Source organism: Penicillium arizonense (genome assembly GCF_001773325.1).
Source record: "Penicillium arizonense strain CBS 141311 chromosome Unknown PENARI_contig030, whole genome shotgun sequence".
NCBI lineage: Eukaryota > Fungi > Ascomycota > Eurotiomycetes > Eurotiales > Aspergillaceae > Penicillium > Penicillium arizonense.
Genome location: NW_019173307.1, coordinates 28,467 through 46,492, shown reverse-complemented (window position 1 = coordinate 46,492; position 18,026 = coordinate 28,467). Strand labels below are relative to the sequence as shown.

Here is an 18,026-nt window from a genome sequence, read left to right as displayed (position 1 = left end):
CGCTCTGTGTGACAGAATAGGGCTGTTCTAGAAGTGTTATAGGTTAAGTGATCTTTCTAGGATTTGTTAACAGTTTTTTATGTTGCTATTTCTTATTAATAAGATTAAGAAGCTAATATCTGTCACGCTGTTAACGAACTACTATCCTACGAGAAATACACTTGACTCATTTCCCTCCTATTAATCAGGAGGACTACTCCGCTCACCGTGACGTGATGAGTCGGGATAATACCTGGAGAAAATTTCTCAGTGATTCTGTCAAACATCAGCTTATGTATTGATTTTGAAGGGTTTCTATGGAGATAATGCAAAGACGTTGTCATGAATAAGGATAAAAAAAATAGACTATTCTAAGGGCGGCACTGGATACCACCCAAAAACAAATATAATGGTGAAACATGGCTGATGATCATTCTTCTACCTTCCATCAACCACAGCCATATCAACTGGGATCCTTCCTATTGGCAGTCTTATGTAGGACGTGGTATATCGCCTAGGAGACTCACAATTGCACGGAATTTTGGATTTGGCTCCCCGGTTATAGCTTCCAAGTTTGAAAGAGCGGCTCCACCTTTCCTCTCGAGATTTTCGAGGTCCTCCCATGTCTGCTGAAGTGCACCCGTGTGCCGAAATATATCGAGGATCTGCGTCTTGACATTTAGTGCAAGCGGTGTTCCACTTTGCCGTTGTCGGAAAATTCCCATGATGACTCTTTGGGCCATTGGATCAAGTCCGCAACACACTGTGAGAGGATATGACAGCTTCCCTTCATCCAAATCCTCACAATATCCCTTCTGCGACGTATACTGTTCATCTTGTAGGTTCTGATAGTCGTCTCGTATCTGATACCATCGGCCAAGGAGTTTTGCAAGCTGATTTAACTCGGAGATCGGCCAATTTGGGATTGATGAAAAGTCTTGCATCATCTGGATAATCAACTCAAACATAGCTCCAGTCTTGCCATCCACCATAGCCAAGTATTCTGCAGTAGACGGACAGTGTCCAGTGACCTTCCAATTGAGATCCCAGCTCTGGCCTATGGCCAGCTGCTTCAGACCATGAAGGAGGATTTGGACTAATTGCGGATGCTGAACCTGATGTGTAGCAAGCCTGGATGCGGCTCGTGCTACCATATAAGTAGCACTGTTAATGCATTGGCCTGGGCCAAAGACTTGATGGGCTGTGGCAAATCCCCGTCGTAGAAACGATGCATCCTGGATGTCATCAAGTATCAGGGTTGAGTTATGAATATCATCAATCACGCTTTTTACCGTATCCAGATTGTCGTCGGGCAGTCGAAACCAGATATTTAAGGCATCGATGACTTTCGATCTCATATTCTTTGATGGGAGAGACTGGATGTAGTGCACAGGATCCAACAGAGCGGAATCGTCCAGAGTTGAACAACTGGAGGATTGAGTGGCCATATTCTCGCTCTTTTCCTCGATCGTACATATATCTATTCCTTTCCCATCTGATATGGTGCGGACCTTGTATCTTTCACAGGCAGCGGACCAGATATGATGACCGCCGAGCAGAAGCTCAAGCATCGCAATAAATCTCTGCACATGAGGTGGGGCATTTGGGGATGACTGGAAGAACTGTTTCGACAAGTGCTGATAGTTCTTCTCGTCCTTCAGGATTGCGTTTTTGAGCTTCTCTTTGGCTTGCTCCTCGGATCTGCCCTCTGTCTCCATTAATACCTTTATCGAGTTTTGTACCCTGTTGCCATTGTCTCGCTCAACTTCCCAACTAAAGTAGTCGTTTGTGTTGGCGAAAATCCGATCAGCGACATCCACAATGTGTTTAATCTGTTTCATCTCGTCATCTGACAACAGAATGCCAAGAGAGAATTCAAGGATGCCCCATATCGCCCTATACTCAGGTCAGAAGAAATTATTTCCACACCGTACCGTGGCAATGCCAGACATACCTCGTTCCAATATTTACGATTCGGTTGGATACAGAATCTTCGAAAGTGGTGGGGTTTGAGTTCACAAACACCATCGGCCGAAGCCAAAACTCCAAAATTTTTTCCCCCAGGACTTTACCTTCTGTTCCATATCTCGCAATAAACTCAAGCGCCACTTTCGACACAAATTCTTTCCCCCTTAGACCTCGTACCGATTGGATGGCACCGACTCCCTGAGTCATACCCAGAATTGAGGTAACCATGCGGTGATGATCCATTGCAGGTTCCAGGTCATCTCGTTCGACAATATCTTTCCTTTAGATTAGCATTGCTCATCCTACAATTGAATAAATCGAAAATGGTGTTAATATTCATACCATCATGAATAGTACCTCCCTCCAATATCATAGCAACTGTATCTAGCCTTTCTGGTAGGCATTCGGGGTATAAGAGACTGGACATGTGGCCAACACAAGAGCCCACATGGCAAGGGAGGTCTGATCGTCGTCCAGATATCGCCGCCATCATCTCAGTACTAAACAATTTTGCTGATTCGACTGTTTGCGCATCCTGTTTATGGAGACGGCTAGGTAGCACGGTGAAAGCACCGGATGGTCGCTGATGAACATTTTCCAGGGGCTCGGAGTGCAAGAAACCATCGGCGTCAGGTCCAGTGAACAAGATTGAAGATCGTGATCTACCAGACAATGCTTTGCGAATTTTAACTTTTAGTTTCATAATGACTTTGAAACAGAGCCCGGTTGTTGATGAATGTTCAAGGTTCCAATAGGGAAAACCTAAATTAAAAATCTGAAGACAAAAATAAAATTACTCAAGGGGAATCTCCGCCTTTTAAGTGATGGGAATATGGGGTCATCCCACGCAGTTATTCCACTAGGCCCTGTAATGATACATTGGACCCTTTTGTTTACTCGCAGATCATATTTGTTCTGGAACAGCGCTGCTTGCCCAGCAACATCCTCATTTAGGACTACGTATCTTGAAGGATCCGAAGAGGCTAATAAAAAGCAAAATAGCATATTACCGCACGAGTAAAAATTCAATATAAGGCGATTCCACATACAGCAGGAATGTGCTGGTCAGGAGAAGCCGAGTATACAAAGAACTTATCGTGTAATGACTGTATTATATCCACCGTAAAGTAACCATAATATTCGTTTAGCCGCCGCATAAATGTTGCTTATTGTTTATTCTTGTTCGTAAAAAAAGCATATTTTCAATAACTCAGCATTATATCCACCGTAAAGTAACTAATATTCATTTACCCACCATATTGCTTATTGCCCGTTACTTGTTGCTGTATCGAGTATGACATCTCCAAAAAGGGATGAGTCATGAATGTGACGAGCCACTGCGCGGGTGGTTTTCAGTGGAAGACAGTGGCACCTGAGGGTTCGGATTTGACGTGTATTATTGACTATTGAAATGTGGATGGCGCCGCGATGCCAATCTGGCATAGCAGACGGGCCGATATCAACAAAGAGCGTACAACCTACCACCCCCCTGATCTGTGGTACACTCCCCCTTACGTGCAAATACTCGTTGTCGAATTCCCAAAGCAAATAAAATAATTCTGCCGTCCTTAATATGGAAAAAGACGAGGAAAAAGGAAAGAAAAAAGAACACATATTTATCAATGTAGTTTCAGCTTTCTTTCTCCAGTCTCCAGATTATATGTTCATCTGATGAGCACCATTTAATTTCTCATTAAATCGCGCAGGCCAGACTAAGTTCTTCATTACGGAGCCATACGAGCAAAATAGAATGAGTTTGAATTCAACCCTCTGCATGTCGGGTGCGAACCCGGTTGCACTTTCTTCTTCCAACATTTGCAACCCTGGGTTCTACTGTACGTCTCATCAAAATGCGTATGATAAAGATGGAGAGAAACTGACAAACCTCCTGTATATAGGTCTGAACAATACCGCGGAGCACCCCCCAACTTATTGCGCACCAACCTCTGAATGCCTTATTACTCGACTCCAAGCCGTTCAAAATACCTGTTTTCAGCCACAAGGTGTATACGAACCTATAATATGTAGGCCAGGTTACTACTGCCCTCTCGGCGGGAAAAAGCAGTTACTTTGCCCCAAGGGGCATTATTGCCCGCTGGGTAACGTCAAACCGCTCAAATGCAAAAAGCTTTCAAGATGCCCTGAAGGCAGTGATCATGAAGTTCCTTTCTTCGGATTCCTAGTTTGTGGTCTTCTAGACTTGTTTTTGGTATGTCTGTTTTTATGGCCACATATTAAAAGGCGACCAAATCGAGGAGAGGGGAAAGATGAACCTGGAACACAAGAGTCACGCCTGGAAATGCAGCCGGCATCTAATTGTCTGACAGGGCCCGCAAATTGGCTAGGTCTATTGTTTTCAGAGGACACAGTGAATGTGGGTATGGAACTTGAATTTCGAAATGTCTGCCTTCGCAAGCCAAAATCAACTGAATTCATTCTTTCTGAAATCGATGGCAAAGCACAAACAAGCAGTCTCACTGGTATTATGGGACAATCTGGCTCTGGGAAAAGTATGTATCAACCAAGATGGGAAAGTCGATGTAAAATTGACTATTTCCGTCCTATAGCAACGCTTGTCAATATACTTGTTGGCAAGGTGAGGGCAACCTCGGGGTCTTTATCTTTAAACGGAATTGAGAAGAGATTGGCCAAGTACGCATCACAATCACAATAATATTCGTGGCTCGGAGTTTGATCCCACTAATATCCCGACTAGAGGACACAACTTTCGCACGCTAATCGGGTTTGTTCCGCAAGATGACATTATCCACCCACACCTCACTGTCTTTGAGAACATTCTTCACTCCGCGCGTATCCGGCTTGGGGGCGCATTAAATGACGAGATAATCCAGAAGCACGTCGATGCTATAATTGACGGCCTGGGCCTCAGTAACGTCAAACACAGCGTTGTGGGTTCCGAGCAGCGGCGAATCATCTCAGGAGGAGAACGCAAGAGAGTCAGCATTGCCTTGGAGCTGGTTGCAGCACCGCAAGTCTTAATTTTAGACGAACCAACCTCGGGACTCGATGCTCAAGCAGCTCTTTCAATAATGGAATTGCTTAGGTTGTTCTCTCGCCAGGGACTTACCGTTATCTGCGTTATCCATCAACCCCGTGTCGAAATCTTTGAGGCGCTGGATAATCTACTGATTCTCGATCTGGGAAAGGCCGTATACAGTGGGAAGGCCTTGGAGGCAAAACGGCATTTTGAAGCTCAGGGATACGTTTTCAACCCCAATCTTAATCCCGCCGATCTCATCATGGATATTGTGTCCGGGAAACTCCAGCCAGCGGACGCCGGTATAGTAGACCCCAAGCAGCAAAAATTGCCACATGACAAGATGGAACCTGTGACCTCAGGCTGCCATGATGAGTCAAATATGAATATGTCATTGTTTCATGAACTAGAGGCAAAATACAACAGAAGAGTTGCCGCTTGGTATAGACAAGTGTACCTCTGCCTTCTCCGCGACATTATCCAGCAGAGCAGACAGGCTGCCATGTTTCTGACGGAAATAATGGGCGGAATCCTGACGGGATTACTGATAGGATTGGCTATATACGAGCTTCGTGGTCAGATATTTCAGGGCATGTTTTTGCCACCATTTGAGGTTCTGTCCAGCGCCGTCAATTACAAGCTTGTGACCCAGCTGGGGCTTCTAGGCTGTCTTGCTATAAGTATGTCACTGACCTCCGTTATCTCAGCCCTTACTAACTGGAAGTGTTTATCGTAGCATTTGCTGCAGCCGCCCCAAGTGTCGGTATATTCGGAGAGGAGAGTAAGTGCTCCATTGTTTCATATATAGCTCGGTTTGCCTTGCTGACGCCAATCCCTAGTTCTCATCTTCCAGCGAGAGTCACTCTCGGGTCATTCAGAAGGTGCTTATTTCGTCGGAAAGGTTCTTTCGAGTCTCCCTCGAAGTTTTCTTGCTGCATTCCATTATACAACATTATATGCGGTACTAGCAACGCCTCATGCCTCATTTAACATTCTACTAGTGCTCAACTTCTTCTACTTTTATTGTGAGTGCAATTCGTCCGTTTCATAGGAGACACTGGAACACTAACTTGCCCAAAACTACAGGCATCTACGGCATTGGTTCTGTCGTAGCTGCAGTGTCTAGTCGTGAGAACGGCCCCTTAGTCTGTCTCTTGGTGACCATTGTCATTGCCGTTTTTGGGGGTTCGGAACCACGTCTACCAACGGTCAAGGGATGGCACATGGAATGGCTTTGGTATATGAGTCCCGGTGTAGGTGTTCATCTACTCATCAATATGTATGCACAATTGACACATTTTTTAGATGTGGTACTCGGAGGCCTTTGTTAGCGAGCACGTCACACCTTTCGCATATCTGTTTGACTTGGGCGCAGCTGCACAGGATACAGGGTATACCTTTAATCGCACAGGTTTTGATATCTGGTAAGCGGAAGGCAAAAGCTTTTTTTGGGTATAATTGTCTAATGCTTGTCTGTATAGTATGATGTTGCTTATTGGCTCATTATGTCGAGCTATTGGCTGCTTGTTGATGGTTATTCGGGCACGAACTGCCTGGTGGTAGAGATTTTTAACTATAAAAAAAATTCACAATTCGTTTTGAAATTCATACATAGACGTCTCTAAATGCATCGCAGATCCACACGCAACATTTAGGTATGGAAGATAGTTTCAGACTCCATGAATTGCAATATTCCTTGCCAATCCCAAGATCCCACACTGCCTAGTAGTCTAGTAGTGTCTGTTTCCTCCGAACCTCCACTCAAGGTAATGGCCAAGGAGTGAAGGAGAAAATGTGAACAGATAATACATCATGACAGGTCCCAACCATTACGTAAAATACAAGATATATTCCTAGAGGCGGGGGATCTACATCCACACCATAGTTAGCATAGTTTAAGTTAAGGCTAAGGAATTAATTCGCGAGAGTATGGAGGTATATCTGATTTCGAAGGTTGCTGTCAGACAGAATAAAAACAACAGATACAGAGATACACGTGACCATTGAAATCAACGTCTTGCCCGTTCTGAAGAGCGCAAAGTTCGTCTCCGCTCAAATAAGACCGCCTTTTCCTGTACTCTTTTGCGTTTCGTTGATTGTGCGGTAGAGGCACCATCGGATAATTTCCAGTCCGGGATTTTGTTAGTATCGACTGCTGGCTCAGGCGCGACGGCATTAGTTTCCAAAGGAGTTCGGAAACAGCTAGTAGGCATCTTGGATATCCCATTTGTTGAGCAAGTCCCAGTGCATGCACAAGGACCGGTGGCGCTAAACCGGAATTGTCAAAACTTTTCCTAAGTACGACTCCACCGTAACCCTCCGATATGGTGTCAATGGAGATGACGGTGGAACAGCTACGGTATGGCGTGAACTGAAATCTTAAAAAAAGTCGGGGTATTTCACACAGGCATTAACCCTACTTAGTATCGCGCTAGTATCGACACCACAGTAAGTTAGGAGTTAGTGAGTGAAGGCTCTCTAACTTGAGCTGAAAGGGCTTCTCATCGATGATGATTGATTTATATCTCAATTGACTTAAATATTTCCGCTATGATCTCCTGTATATGTATCTACAATTAATTCAAATTTAATGCAGGTCAAAACTCTTCTTCCCACAACTCATCACTTTTTTAGTCCAATGACCGCCAAGTTACGCGGACTCTCACTGTAGTCGAACACCGGCTGAACCCAGCAGTCTTTGACCGAGTCTTGTTCACGAAGGAATTGCCACCGATCCACAACAATGATAGCCTCGACAAGCTGAGCACTGAACGCCATTAAGCTCCACACAACACTCATATGTTTCCTCACGTGGTGGTACTGAGTCTCGTAGCAATGAATCTCCTCATCAGTCAGGGTAGCAATATGCTCCTGCACCTGGGAACCGTATATTGGGTCTCGACTCATTTTGATCGTCGCAGCACGAATATACGCAGTAAAGGACTTAAAAGCAGCTTTAGGTAAAGCTCCAATGAGAATAGTGTTGGTTTTAGCTTCTGGGTAGGTTCCGTCAGAGAAGGCGTCTTCCGGCACAGAGGGCTTAGGAAGAATTCTTCGATCAACGAGAATACGCTGGAGAAGAGCACGGAAGAAGTGACGGGTAAAGGACACTTCACTGTCATTGAAGCCCCAGTTGTATGGAGCTTGCATGGCCAGTGCACGAGCTGTGATGTTAAGCTTCACGCCGGTCGTTGCTCCGGGACTTCGGTAATTCTCGTAGTATTTAGACATAGGGAACCCATGCGGATCGTATGAAGTTCCAGTCTCTTTAAGACGAGGGTGGAGGGATTGAAGAATAGGGAGGTCATGTGTGTTTGGACCGAGGCGTTCCGTCAACAGATTGTAGCAACAGCCGATCATAGCGACAGCCACAATCGAAGGATTTAGAATCAGGGATCGTAGACCATGGTGAACAAGGTTTCCGCACGAGTGAAGGGACACGACCATCAATCTAGCATCGCTCTCTTCTTTGCTTTTCCCATGAGAAGCTTCAGCGGGGGTTGGATGGATAATATGGTCGATAATGGGCTCCAAGTAGCCATCTTGGATTTCATGCTCAATATAGCTGAGCGTACCACGGGTATGGATCTCTGGCTTCGGTACCTTTTCTTGTAATGGGCCTTTGGTGGGGGATCCCAGTAGCTCGTCAGGTTGAAGGCTAATATCGCCCAGCATCTCGAAAAAAGGAAGGTCTGAGACCCGCGAGCCCTCTATCGTTGGTTGGGAGGTATCCGTCGTTTCAGAAACAGTCACTTCTGGAGACCCGTCGTAGCCATCACATGAACTTTTGTCCTTGTGGAAATATCGGGCGTTCGGGTTCTTTGCCAACTTGGCTCGAACATCCATGCTCTTTGCACCGCTGATGTACTGATGCTTGCGCTCAATCGCGATGATATGCTTGTAGTAAGGCGAGCTGGCCAGTGTCCGTCCAAGATAGTTCTGTCCAGACCCAAAATCCACAATATGAGTGACTTTCTCACCGCGACGCTTATTGACAGTGTCTGATAGAGACGCGACATGTTGAGAAAAGCGTTCAACCTCGTGTACTTTTTTTCGGTTCATATGCATGGCAACTTGTTTTGGTAATTCGGTTCTCTTCGAAGATGAGATGTACATTTCTCGTTGGAGTGTCAGTAGACGGATCTTGAAAATGTAGTCCAAGAGGCTCTGGGGTGGGAATGCTCCTCCATTCCAAGTACGGCTGCTTTGATTTTCGGAAGGCTCGCCGGCGCCTCGTAAGTGCTCAATGTCCTCTCGTAGGAGTAGACGAATGATATCTTGAATATCATGCTGTTCGAAAAAAAAAATCCAATCTTTTGGCAGAATTGCTGTATAGAGGTCGGGCTCTCGGGTCAAAAAGTCGACCATGTGCACGCCACCGCACAAGTTCATAAAAAGCACAGATGTAGTGGAGAAGCAGAGGAGAGCCTCAATGTAAGCATCAGGGTGCTCCCACGCCCCGGAAATGGGTAGGGGGCGATTGAAGGTCATGCGAAATAACGATAGTCAATTGTCTCACCAAAGTCTCTATGAGAATTCTTCAATCGCGGGAAGCCGTTATTTATGGAGCTCTTTTTTGTCGCGAGCCCTGCTGAGTCATCTTCGGATCCTCAGGGCCTTGATGGGCTTGGTGAAGTAGATTACCCCTCCACCCCAATTTTTACCTTGAGACATGCATTAGTTTATCATACAAGTAGTAGCCTAGTTTATTCCTGCAGCGTTGAGTGTGATATCAATACCCTACATTCGCTTAGTGAATAGGGGCCTCACCTGGGCCGATAATGTTTTGCGTGTTATAGAGACAAATGCAAACTTTGAATGATTGACTGCATATTCTCTACTCTTTCACGTCAACATTGAGTCCAGTTGCGACATTTAATCCTGGCCAGAAAGGCTGCAAAGGCTACATTTGGTAACAGTCAGAATTTGGAGTGCAATTGTAATCCCCGTTAGGGCAGATGTGATCGACGACGCCATTTTGGTGGTAGGTTAAGATCGTGTCAAAATTTCTTTTATCAATATGTAGGAGACTCCGGATCCTTTTGATATTGAAATCTCTGTCAAGCTTGAGCATCCAAGTCCAGGTGGGCTGTCTTCCTCTGTGAGAACCTCACCCAGACTTTCCTCCACACAATTGGATCCGATTGCTAGTGATACAACTTCATTTGTTTTTTTTTGGCTTAATGTTTTCGTACTTATTACCCACTGTCCATGACCCAGCTTGAAGACTATCGGCGAACTCGAAATGGAGGCTGTGTCATTGGCGCTAGCTGTTGCTGGGACGTTGGATTTTTGTGTCAAGTAACAATCTCCGGAGTCAAGTCAAATGAAAAGATTTGCTGACAGTTATCTTTGCTATCGCTTTCTAGATATGGTAAAGTACTCGTCAAAATTTGTCGAGAAATACGGACCCTCAGCAAGGACATCGAGCAGCTGGCATTGATCATCGAAGGAATTTGGCTCAAAACAGAGGTACAGGTCACCTTATTGGGACGACTATGGAGCTCTGCCTCTTCGTTATATCCTTCGTTACAAGCGCACTATGCAGATGCCATCCAAGGTTTCTATCAGCAGATTCATTGGGCTCGGGATATACTTCAAAAGAGCAATGATCGCCAGCTATCAAGCTCCAAGCCTCTGGAAAGAGCCAAAGTGCTGTACCTAGTAAAAAGCCTCAAAAAGATCGTGGCCGATCTGGAACAATGGCAGCGAAGGTTTGATCCATCATGGTATTTAATCACACTTCTATCAGCCTCGAATATTGATGAGAAACTTCACGATGGAGGGAGCACCCCTTTCTCGACGAGACTCATCCAGATCAGAAACGCTATTCGTGGCGTCTCCGAACAGAGAAATGACTCTACGGACTCGATTTTCAAGTCGGAAGACTCTACGGGGATGGACCGCGATAAAATATCGGGCACGAATACTTATACCGCACGATACAATGGACGTCGGGTCCTGTTGGACAGAACAAACTATGGAATGAACGCCAACCTCCAGACAGTCAAAAGCCATGTCCGAGATCTGGCGCGCATGCTCATGCATGTTGACCCAGGCTCCTTTGGTCTTCTCAAATGCGTCGGCGCAGTTGAGGTCCATCATGATTCTGCACAAACCTCCCCAACCACACAATTTGAATACATTTTGGACATACTGGACAAGCTCAAATATCCCAGACATTGCGAAGCCTTCTGTTGAGCAATGCAAAGTTATCTTTGACAAAACGCATTCAACTTTCTAAGCAGCTCGCAAGATCAGTTATGTTTGTCCACACGACAGGATTCGTCCACAAGGGTATCCGCCCTGAAACAATAATCGTAATCAAAAGATGTTATCACTGATGTGGGGCCATCCTTCCTTATTGGCTTCGAGCGTATTCGACATGCCCACGGTCAGACGGGATCTCATGGGAGATCTTGAGTAGCATAAGAACATATATCGTCACCCTGTACGCCAGGGGCAATGGACCGAAGAAGCGTACATCATGCAGCTGATATATACAACCTGGGGGTTTGCTTGCTCGAGATTGGCTTGTGGCATTCCTTTGTACAGTGGGAGTCGGATGACAGCCAACCACACCCCTGGTCGGATTTGGACACACAAGATGCAATTTCCGAGAAGGATCCTCGCCATGGTGGATGTACCACCAAGAATAAACCGGTAACCATAACAAAGGATCGACTTCCAAGCTTAGTTGGAGATAATTACACCAGACTGGTTCTTGCTTGTCTGTGCTGTCTTGACGAAGGAAGTGAGGACGATGTCTTTGGAGCATTAGGGAATGGTATTAGGGATAGGGACGGCATCATGGTGGGCATCCGCTACATTGAAAATATAAGACTCTGGTTTACAATACCCTTTAATATTCTACCACAAATGATTTATTTTTCTCGTTAGGTTCTACTCAAAACCGAAGAATTGCTGATCTAGTTGTCCGGGTCTAGCAATTGTTGATAGTCATGGTCTCTAGCTCTATGATTCGAGGGAACAAAAAGGTACCCTATGTTGATTGTTTGAAAAAAGGGAGAGAGCCCACTATCATATGAACGAAACATCAGAATAAACGTTAAATGTTAATTCAGGTGAAGGAAATGTACACAAAGAGAACTAAAAGTAGATAAAGGACAGTATCTCGATATTTTAGGGCCTAATTTATAAATATATACCTAAAGAGTACCTATTCAACCCGGGAGGGCGTTCATTTCATGCCATCTTTAACTTGACCTCTACATATAGACAGGATAATGTCTGACAAGTCTTGGCTTTCCCTTTCCGTTTTAGTGCTCATCCCATGCCGCTTTTTGCTCACTGAGTAAAACTGAGCACGCCCCTGAGCATTATATAAGCATTGTTTTCGCTCACTGCGCATCACCTAACTATTATGTAAGCTAGATGATCCGTCACTAAGCAATCCGATCCCACTCACTAAGCGTGACCTGAGCGCTCTGATTTGCTCACTAAGCACCCCGATCCTACTCACTGAGCGCGACCTGAGCGAAGCGGAAGAACTAAGTTAGCAGCTAAGTCAGCAGCTAAGTCAGCAGCTTACCTCAATAAAATGCACCACACTAGCCTCATCTAATGCAGTTTTTGACCAAAACACTCGACCGTTGTCCCCTTAACGAAAGAATGGCATAGCGTTTGATCCTGGTTGTTTCGTCTCTAACAGCATAGTAGGGCTATATTCATTAGCATTACTATCTTACGGCTATGCCACCATTCAACTCGTCGAGTTTCCCATCCCGAATACCGTCTCTACTTAGTTGCGTAAAATATCCCACCCTCAATTTTTGGTTTTACAAAATTCTAGAAACACCCAACTGGTTTGTAATCCAATCTGGTGATTTATTCTGGTTCTTTTTTTCCGCTTGATCTTCGACGGACTGTCACTATTGCTGTTTGCCGCTTACTCCTAGGAATACGACTTTAACTATAGCGACCTGAACATTTGCAAAACCATTCTAGACGTATAGGCCACGTCTACTAGATAGTCTAGCCTCCCATAATAGCATTGGCGACCTCTTATTTGCCCGATATATTCTAACTAGTACAAATAAAACACCTCATAATAAGCAAATGAAGCCTAGTAGGTATTCCTAGGAGCTTCTAGACCTTTTGTGCCGCCACAATATAATTGGTGAGATAGGATAGATCCTAGGAGCTCAAGTACTAGTACCTATTCGCGAGAACTAGTACCGCTAATACTGAGAGTCAAAGTATATAAAGAAACACCGATCCCTCCTCAAGGCCTCATAAAATCTGCTCATAAATTTAGCAACTTCAGTAATCTAGGTCTATCTCCTTTTAACCCCTTAGCCAGAGTAAAAGCCTAACTATTATGTAGATAGTCTGATGCCGCAAAGAAAACCGACAACCTAATCGATATCCAATATTTCACAACCGATAAGAGTTACAATGCCGTTTCCTACGGATGCCCGAGCTCTAAGTTCGTTATATATGGTTAAGAGCCAAATAGGGAGATGTACGTGATGTACATTCTTCTTAATCTTGCTAGATATCGATTTAGACTAAATAGCAGCGAGACAACTGAACCTTTCGCAAAATTGGCCTAAACTAATACTTATTTAGATGAGATTTATACATCACAATACTACTACTTCGGAAACTAGGAAGGTCCTAAGTAGAGTACTATACCTAGAAGAGAAAGTTTAAAGATACCACGAATACGCACAAAAATGAGCCCTCGCTTCTTCCGTTTCTAATGAGTAAGTGTCTAATCTAACTATCGGCCATGCTATAATAATTAGCCTCGCTTACTAGTCTTCAGTCTATATCATTCCACTCTAACTTATAGGCATCCTCTTGACTCTAGCCCTTACGCCCTTACTTATTCGACTATGCTTCTTCCGGTAGTAGGACTTAAAAGCTTTTAGTCGAGTTATGATATTTAAGAGAACTAATCTATCGGAGCGGAGACGCGTATCCAGCAAAGCCAATATTAACTATATAGCTTTCTACGCTCAATACTTATGCGTACAATATAATCCTCAATTTCTTTAAGACAATCCGCTCCATTGGGTCTCCGCTTTCGCTGCTATAAAGCGCACTTAATAATAACCGACAAAAAGTGACACAGAAACTCTATGGCAATTTCAACCTATTCGGACTTAACAACCAAAAGGCCGTATTCTACATTATGCCCTCGGCGTTCTAGGTTTATATTGCAGATCTAGATTACAGTTTTTATTTATCTTATTATATTGTCTATATTTGCTAGGTCGATACGGTTAGATTACATATAATAGGTTTAGAATGTTGTGATTTGAGTGAGGCATTTGTAGATTAGGACCCAACCCGCTTAATTTTGTACTATCTATAGGAATAAATGAGCTTATTGAAAACCAGTTAGACTTTATCTTATATCCTTACGGTGGATATATAGATAAGGCCCGACAACCTACTCCTATATACTTATATTATCTCTGAAACACATTAAATCTTAGAAAATCAAAATTCATAGAAAGTGTAATTACGCCTCGAGACTCGATTGATTAATAGCCCGGCTATTTTGGTTATTAGCTTAGTAGGTGATGTTCTAGGCCCGTATTCGATACAACCGCTTATTATTTACCGCTATAAGGTAATTATAGCGGCTCTGTCTAACCTACATAGCCACCGCTTTAAGACAGATAAGCTACAATACTTAAAACACCTATAACCTAAGAGTTACATAAAATAGGTATGATCTTATATAATACTATTATCGTATAGTGCCGTTGCGGCTCTTAGTCCTTTTAGCCTATGATATCTCTTATAAATCATGGGATTTTATTTAAGCGCTCCGTAAAGGAATACCGAATCATGAAATTGTCTTAGGCTAAACCTTACGTCTAAGGGCTATAGCTTTTTAGAGGTCGATGTCACTTATCCGGGGGCTCGTCGGAGTATCCTAGGAACAAGAAGTTTGTTCTTCTTACTCCTAGGCTTTAAAACTTTAGAAGTACTCCTAGAAGCTTCCTTAACTACTGTGACGGTTTATAAATGCTTAGGTTTTACCACTACGCTATCTAGCCTTTGCCACTATGCTATCTAGCCGAAAAGACACAATGTTTAGTCACCGACCAAACGCCTAAGCTACTATATATGCTCGATCTCTGACAGTTACTTTTAAGAGTAAGACTCTTTCAATCAATATTACCTAAGTATCATTATAGATCACAGTTGCTTGCGTTTCACCACTAGGCTAGCTAAAGTGATAAGAAATAACTTGAACAGATCGGGTCAGTTGAGGTTTATACACGTTTTTAAGGTATAAAAGTAGCTTCCCCCTGGAACTTTCAATGTTTATTTGAGTGATTCCCACTATGGCAGGATAAGAGGTGGTGTTTCCCGAACTGGCGCTCGCTGAAGCAGCGGACTATTTTCAGACCCCGTCCGATCCACCACATCCACGTTCGACTAGGCGCTATGTATCATCCTCCCCGTCGATTTCCCCTTTTTGGATATTCGCGGCTTCCATTTTCGGTGGGGATTTGGTGTCAGAGTCACAACACTGACTACTTTTCTAATGTTGGGGAAGCCGTACAGCCACCGACCATTTTCTTGAATGTCTAAGATCGTTTGACTTTTCCGGATATCAGTGGAAGACCCGTAATCTCATCTGTTGTGTGTGCTTTCGATGGCCCGAACGCATGCTTTGAATGACCGGGTGGCCCGTAACGGTAAATTATCCGTGAATTACCTTCGAAGTAGTTGCATAGACAATATGCTACGGCAACACCGCCCTCGTCAGTCATTTCGGGTGACGTGTTTGGAGCGGTCTAGGTTAACGGGCTGCCAGGATAACCCTTCCTCTTTTGATTGTAAATACCCAGTCTTATGGTTTCTGGTGAAGCTAAATCGCCACTGCCTAGTGTTGGAGGGCACTCTCCATTTTTCCCTCCCTTATGGTCGCCCGAGGTGGATTCTAGATACTGTGGCTTACTCTAGGGATCCACTGACTTGCTAGTCGCGTCGATACCAAGCTCCTTTTTAAGCTTAGCAATCTTCTTATTTTAAGTAGGTGAGAGATCTCCCTTTTTGACTTTTTTGAGTTTTTCTAATTGCTCTCTTTTTTCATTCAGCTTCGCTTACTAGTCTTGCCTTGCTTTTGTATCTCGAAGCGGCCTGCCTCTATCTGCTATCGAAATTGATATATCCATAGGATCAGAATCCATGTTCGCACCTCCCTAGTCAGTACCTATAGGCTCAGAGGTTAGATCGAATACAAAGCGAGCCATTAATAGGCCTTAAAGTTTAGTGAGTCTGTCCTTATCTTGAGATGTCTTCTCATACTTTCGATAAAGTTTGGTATACTCGTCTTTTAACGCTTTGGTTTCTTTTATATCTTCTAAGTTTCTCGCTATTCTCTCGTCTAGAGGGTATAATGCAGATTCAAAGAACTTCGTAAGAGGCATAGGTAGCTTAAACTAGCTTGAAATGGCTTAAAGTGAGCGAACAGTGACTTTGAAGGAAGTGCTACTACTAGGAGGGAAGGATTATATTTGTATTTATAGGTAGCTAGGAAAGCTACGTAAGTAAAGCTGCCATCAGATTTGATCATTCCACAATCTGGGACCTCTCTGAGAAAACTGCGATCAGCCCGTGCAAGTCTGTTCGATTACATATAGAATCTGAGGACCTGTGAAATCGACGCCGAAAATGGCCTTTTTTGGCGCCAGAAACGGCCGTAACTTTGTAATCTTATACGTAAAGGAGATATTATAATTATAAGGTATATTATAGTAGAGGACAATATTACAGATAGTTTTATAAAGCTATTATTATCTATAAAGTTTAGAGTATTTATTAAATTAATAAAGATAGATAGATATTAATAGTGATTTTCAAGCGGCAGTGCGCATATCCACCCCATCTTGTAATCATCGGGACTCCGAGATACTGACATAAGTCAACTGTGTCAGGGCTATTGGTAACCGGGGCAGTGGTATGCTGAGGAGTGGAGTAAGAAGTGCGGAGGATGAAGAAAAAAGGGTGGGAAAGTGGCGCTACGGAAATAGCATGTTCTGCCAATAACCAAGTCATCATGTGCCAAGTGAGACTGGGGATTTACCATAAACCAATGAAATGGTTCTCGCCTTGTATATGTGGTGAGTCGAGCTGCCTTACCGTGCAGAGGCTGCCGATCCTTACTCATATAAGCAAAAAACCGAAGTGAAGTCATGCAGGAGCTTTGATAATTTTAACTCGGGTCAGATCACGAAGCCATATTCGGACTTTTACTAACCTGGCTTAGCTGCAGTACAGTAGATATGTTGAGTGGTTCTAATTAGACCGTCGTTTTCCTACTTGGACCATGGTTCTACTTAATTCGGGGTATATCTCTAACGCAATAACTTACATCAATAAAGTTACATATACTAGTAAATATCGAGATAGCGCAAGACAAAGCTACTGATATACTTTGGCATTCTTCACCACACTTATGCTCTTCATGCCCTGAATTGCTTGGGCTCCTGTGTGGAATACGCCTTTTCGCAGTAGCTCCCTAGCCAAGACCCTTCACCATCTATTCGGACTACCGACGGGCAAAGAGTCGCAATCGATTTAAAAATGAGTCGCCAAGATTCACAATCACACCTTCTCCGCTAGAATCTTCAGCACGAAGATTAAATTCCTCAACGGCTAGATGAGCCCTAGAGCCCGCAATCCCCCGTGGTTACCTTCTATGATAGCCATCTGGGACTAGGCTTGCTATAGACAATCGCTATTTCTGCACATCTTGCGTTGGCGATGGGAGCGTTACAATCGTAATTGCTTGGCACCTTGGCATTTCCTTGGTCACTTAATCAAAGAAAGATCGTTGGCTAAAGCGATGAGTTACTCCGTTTAATCTACTGATTCTCCGTCGGGGCTGAGGATATCTCATCATTTTCATCCTCAGGTTATGATAATAGAGATGGAGTTGAGACCGGAATACCGGCGGCGATGAGTATCTCTCCAAACTCTCTGTATATTTAAAAAAGAACTTTCTGTCCCGAAGTTGAGGATTCTATTCAACATCTTCCTGGGGTTTAAAATTATATTATTCAGATCTATATCATTTCAAACTACAATC

General features: G+C 43.9%; 4 protein-coding genes across 4 annotated transcripts; 2 read left to right on the top strand and 2 right to left on the bottom strand.

Moving 5' to 3' along the window:
* Window positions 1–470: 470 nt before the first annotated feature.
* PENARI_c030G05156 (bifunctional terpene synthase/polyprenyl synthetase family protein) lies at window positions 471–2,007 on the bottom strand (the record flags this gene model as incomplete). The annotated part of the gene is made up of 2 exons (XM_022636389.1): window positions 471–1,875; window positions 1,934–2,007. The coding sequence occupies 2 exons, from the start codon at window positions 2,005–2,007 to the stop codon at window positions 471–473; spliced, it is 1,479 nt and encodes a 492-aa protein (XP_022483713.1).
* A 1,714-nt stretch (window positions 2,008–3,721) lies between these two features.
* PENARI_c030G04092 (uncharacterized protein) lies at window positions 3,722–6,508 on the top strand (the record flags this gene model as incomplete). Its single annotated transcript, XM_022636381.1, has 10 exons — window positions 3,722–3,782; window positions 3,846–3,950; window positions 4,275–4,457; window positions 4,515–4,599; window positions 4,664–5,625; window positions 5,682–5,726; window positions 5,785–5,970; window positions 6,032–6,198; window positions 6,251–6,369; window positions 6,427–6,508. 10 exons carry the CDS (start codon window positions 3,722–3,724, stop codon window positions 6,506–6,508), a joined length of 1,995 nt encoding a protein of 664 aa, XP_022483738.1.
* Window positions 6,509–7,567: 1,059 nt separating this feature from the next.
* Window positions 7,568–9,436, bottom strand: PENARI_c030G07535 (uncharacterized protein; the record flags this gene model as incomplete). Its single annotated transcript, XM_022636403.1, has 1 exon — window positions 7,568–9,436. One exon carries the CDS (start codon window positions 9,434–9,436, stop codon window positions 7,568–7,570), a length of 1,869 nt encoding a protein of 622 aa, XP_022483707.1.
* A 754-nt stretch (window positions 9,437–10,190) lies between these two features.
* Window positions 10,191–11,146, top strand: PENARI_c030G09511 (uncharacterized protein; the record flags this gene model as incomplete). The annotated part of the gene is made up of 2 exons (XM_022636418.1): window positions 10,191–10,246; window positions 10,315–11,146. 2 exons carry the CDS (start codon window positions 10,191–10,193, stop codon window positions 11,144–11,146), a joined length of 888 nt encoding a protein of 295 aa, XP_022483762.1.
* Between the last annotated feature and the right edge of the window lie 6,880 nt (window positions 11,147–18,026).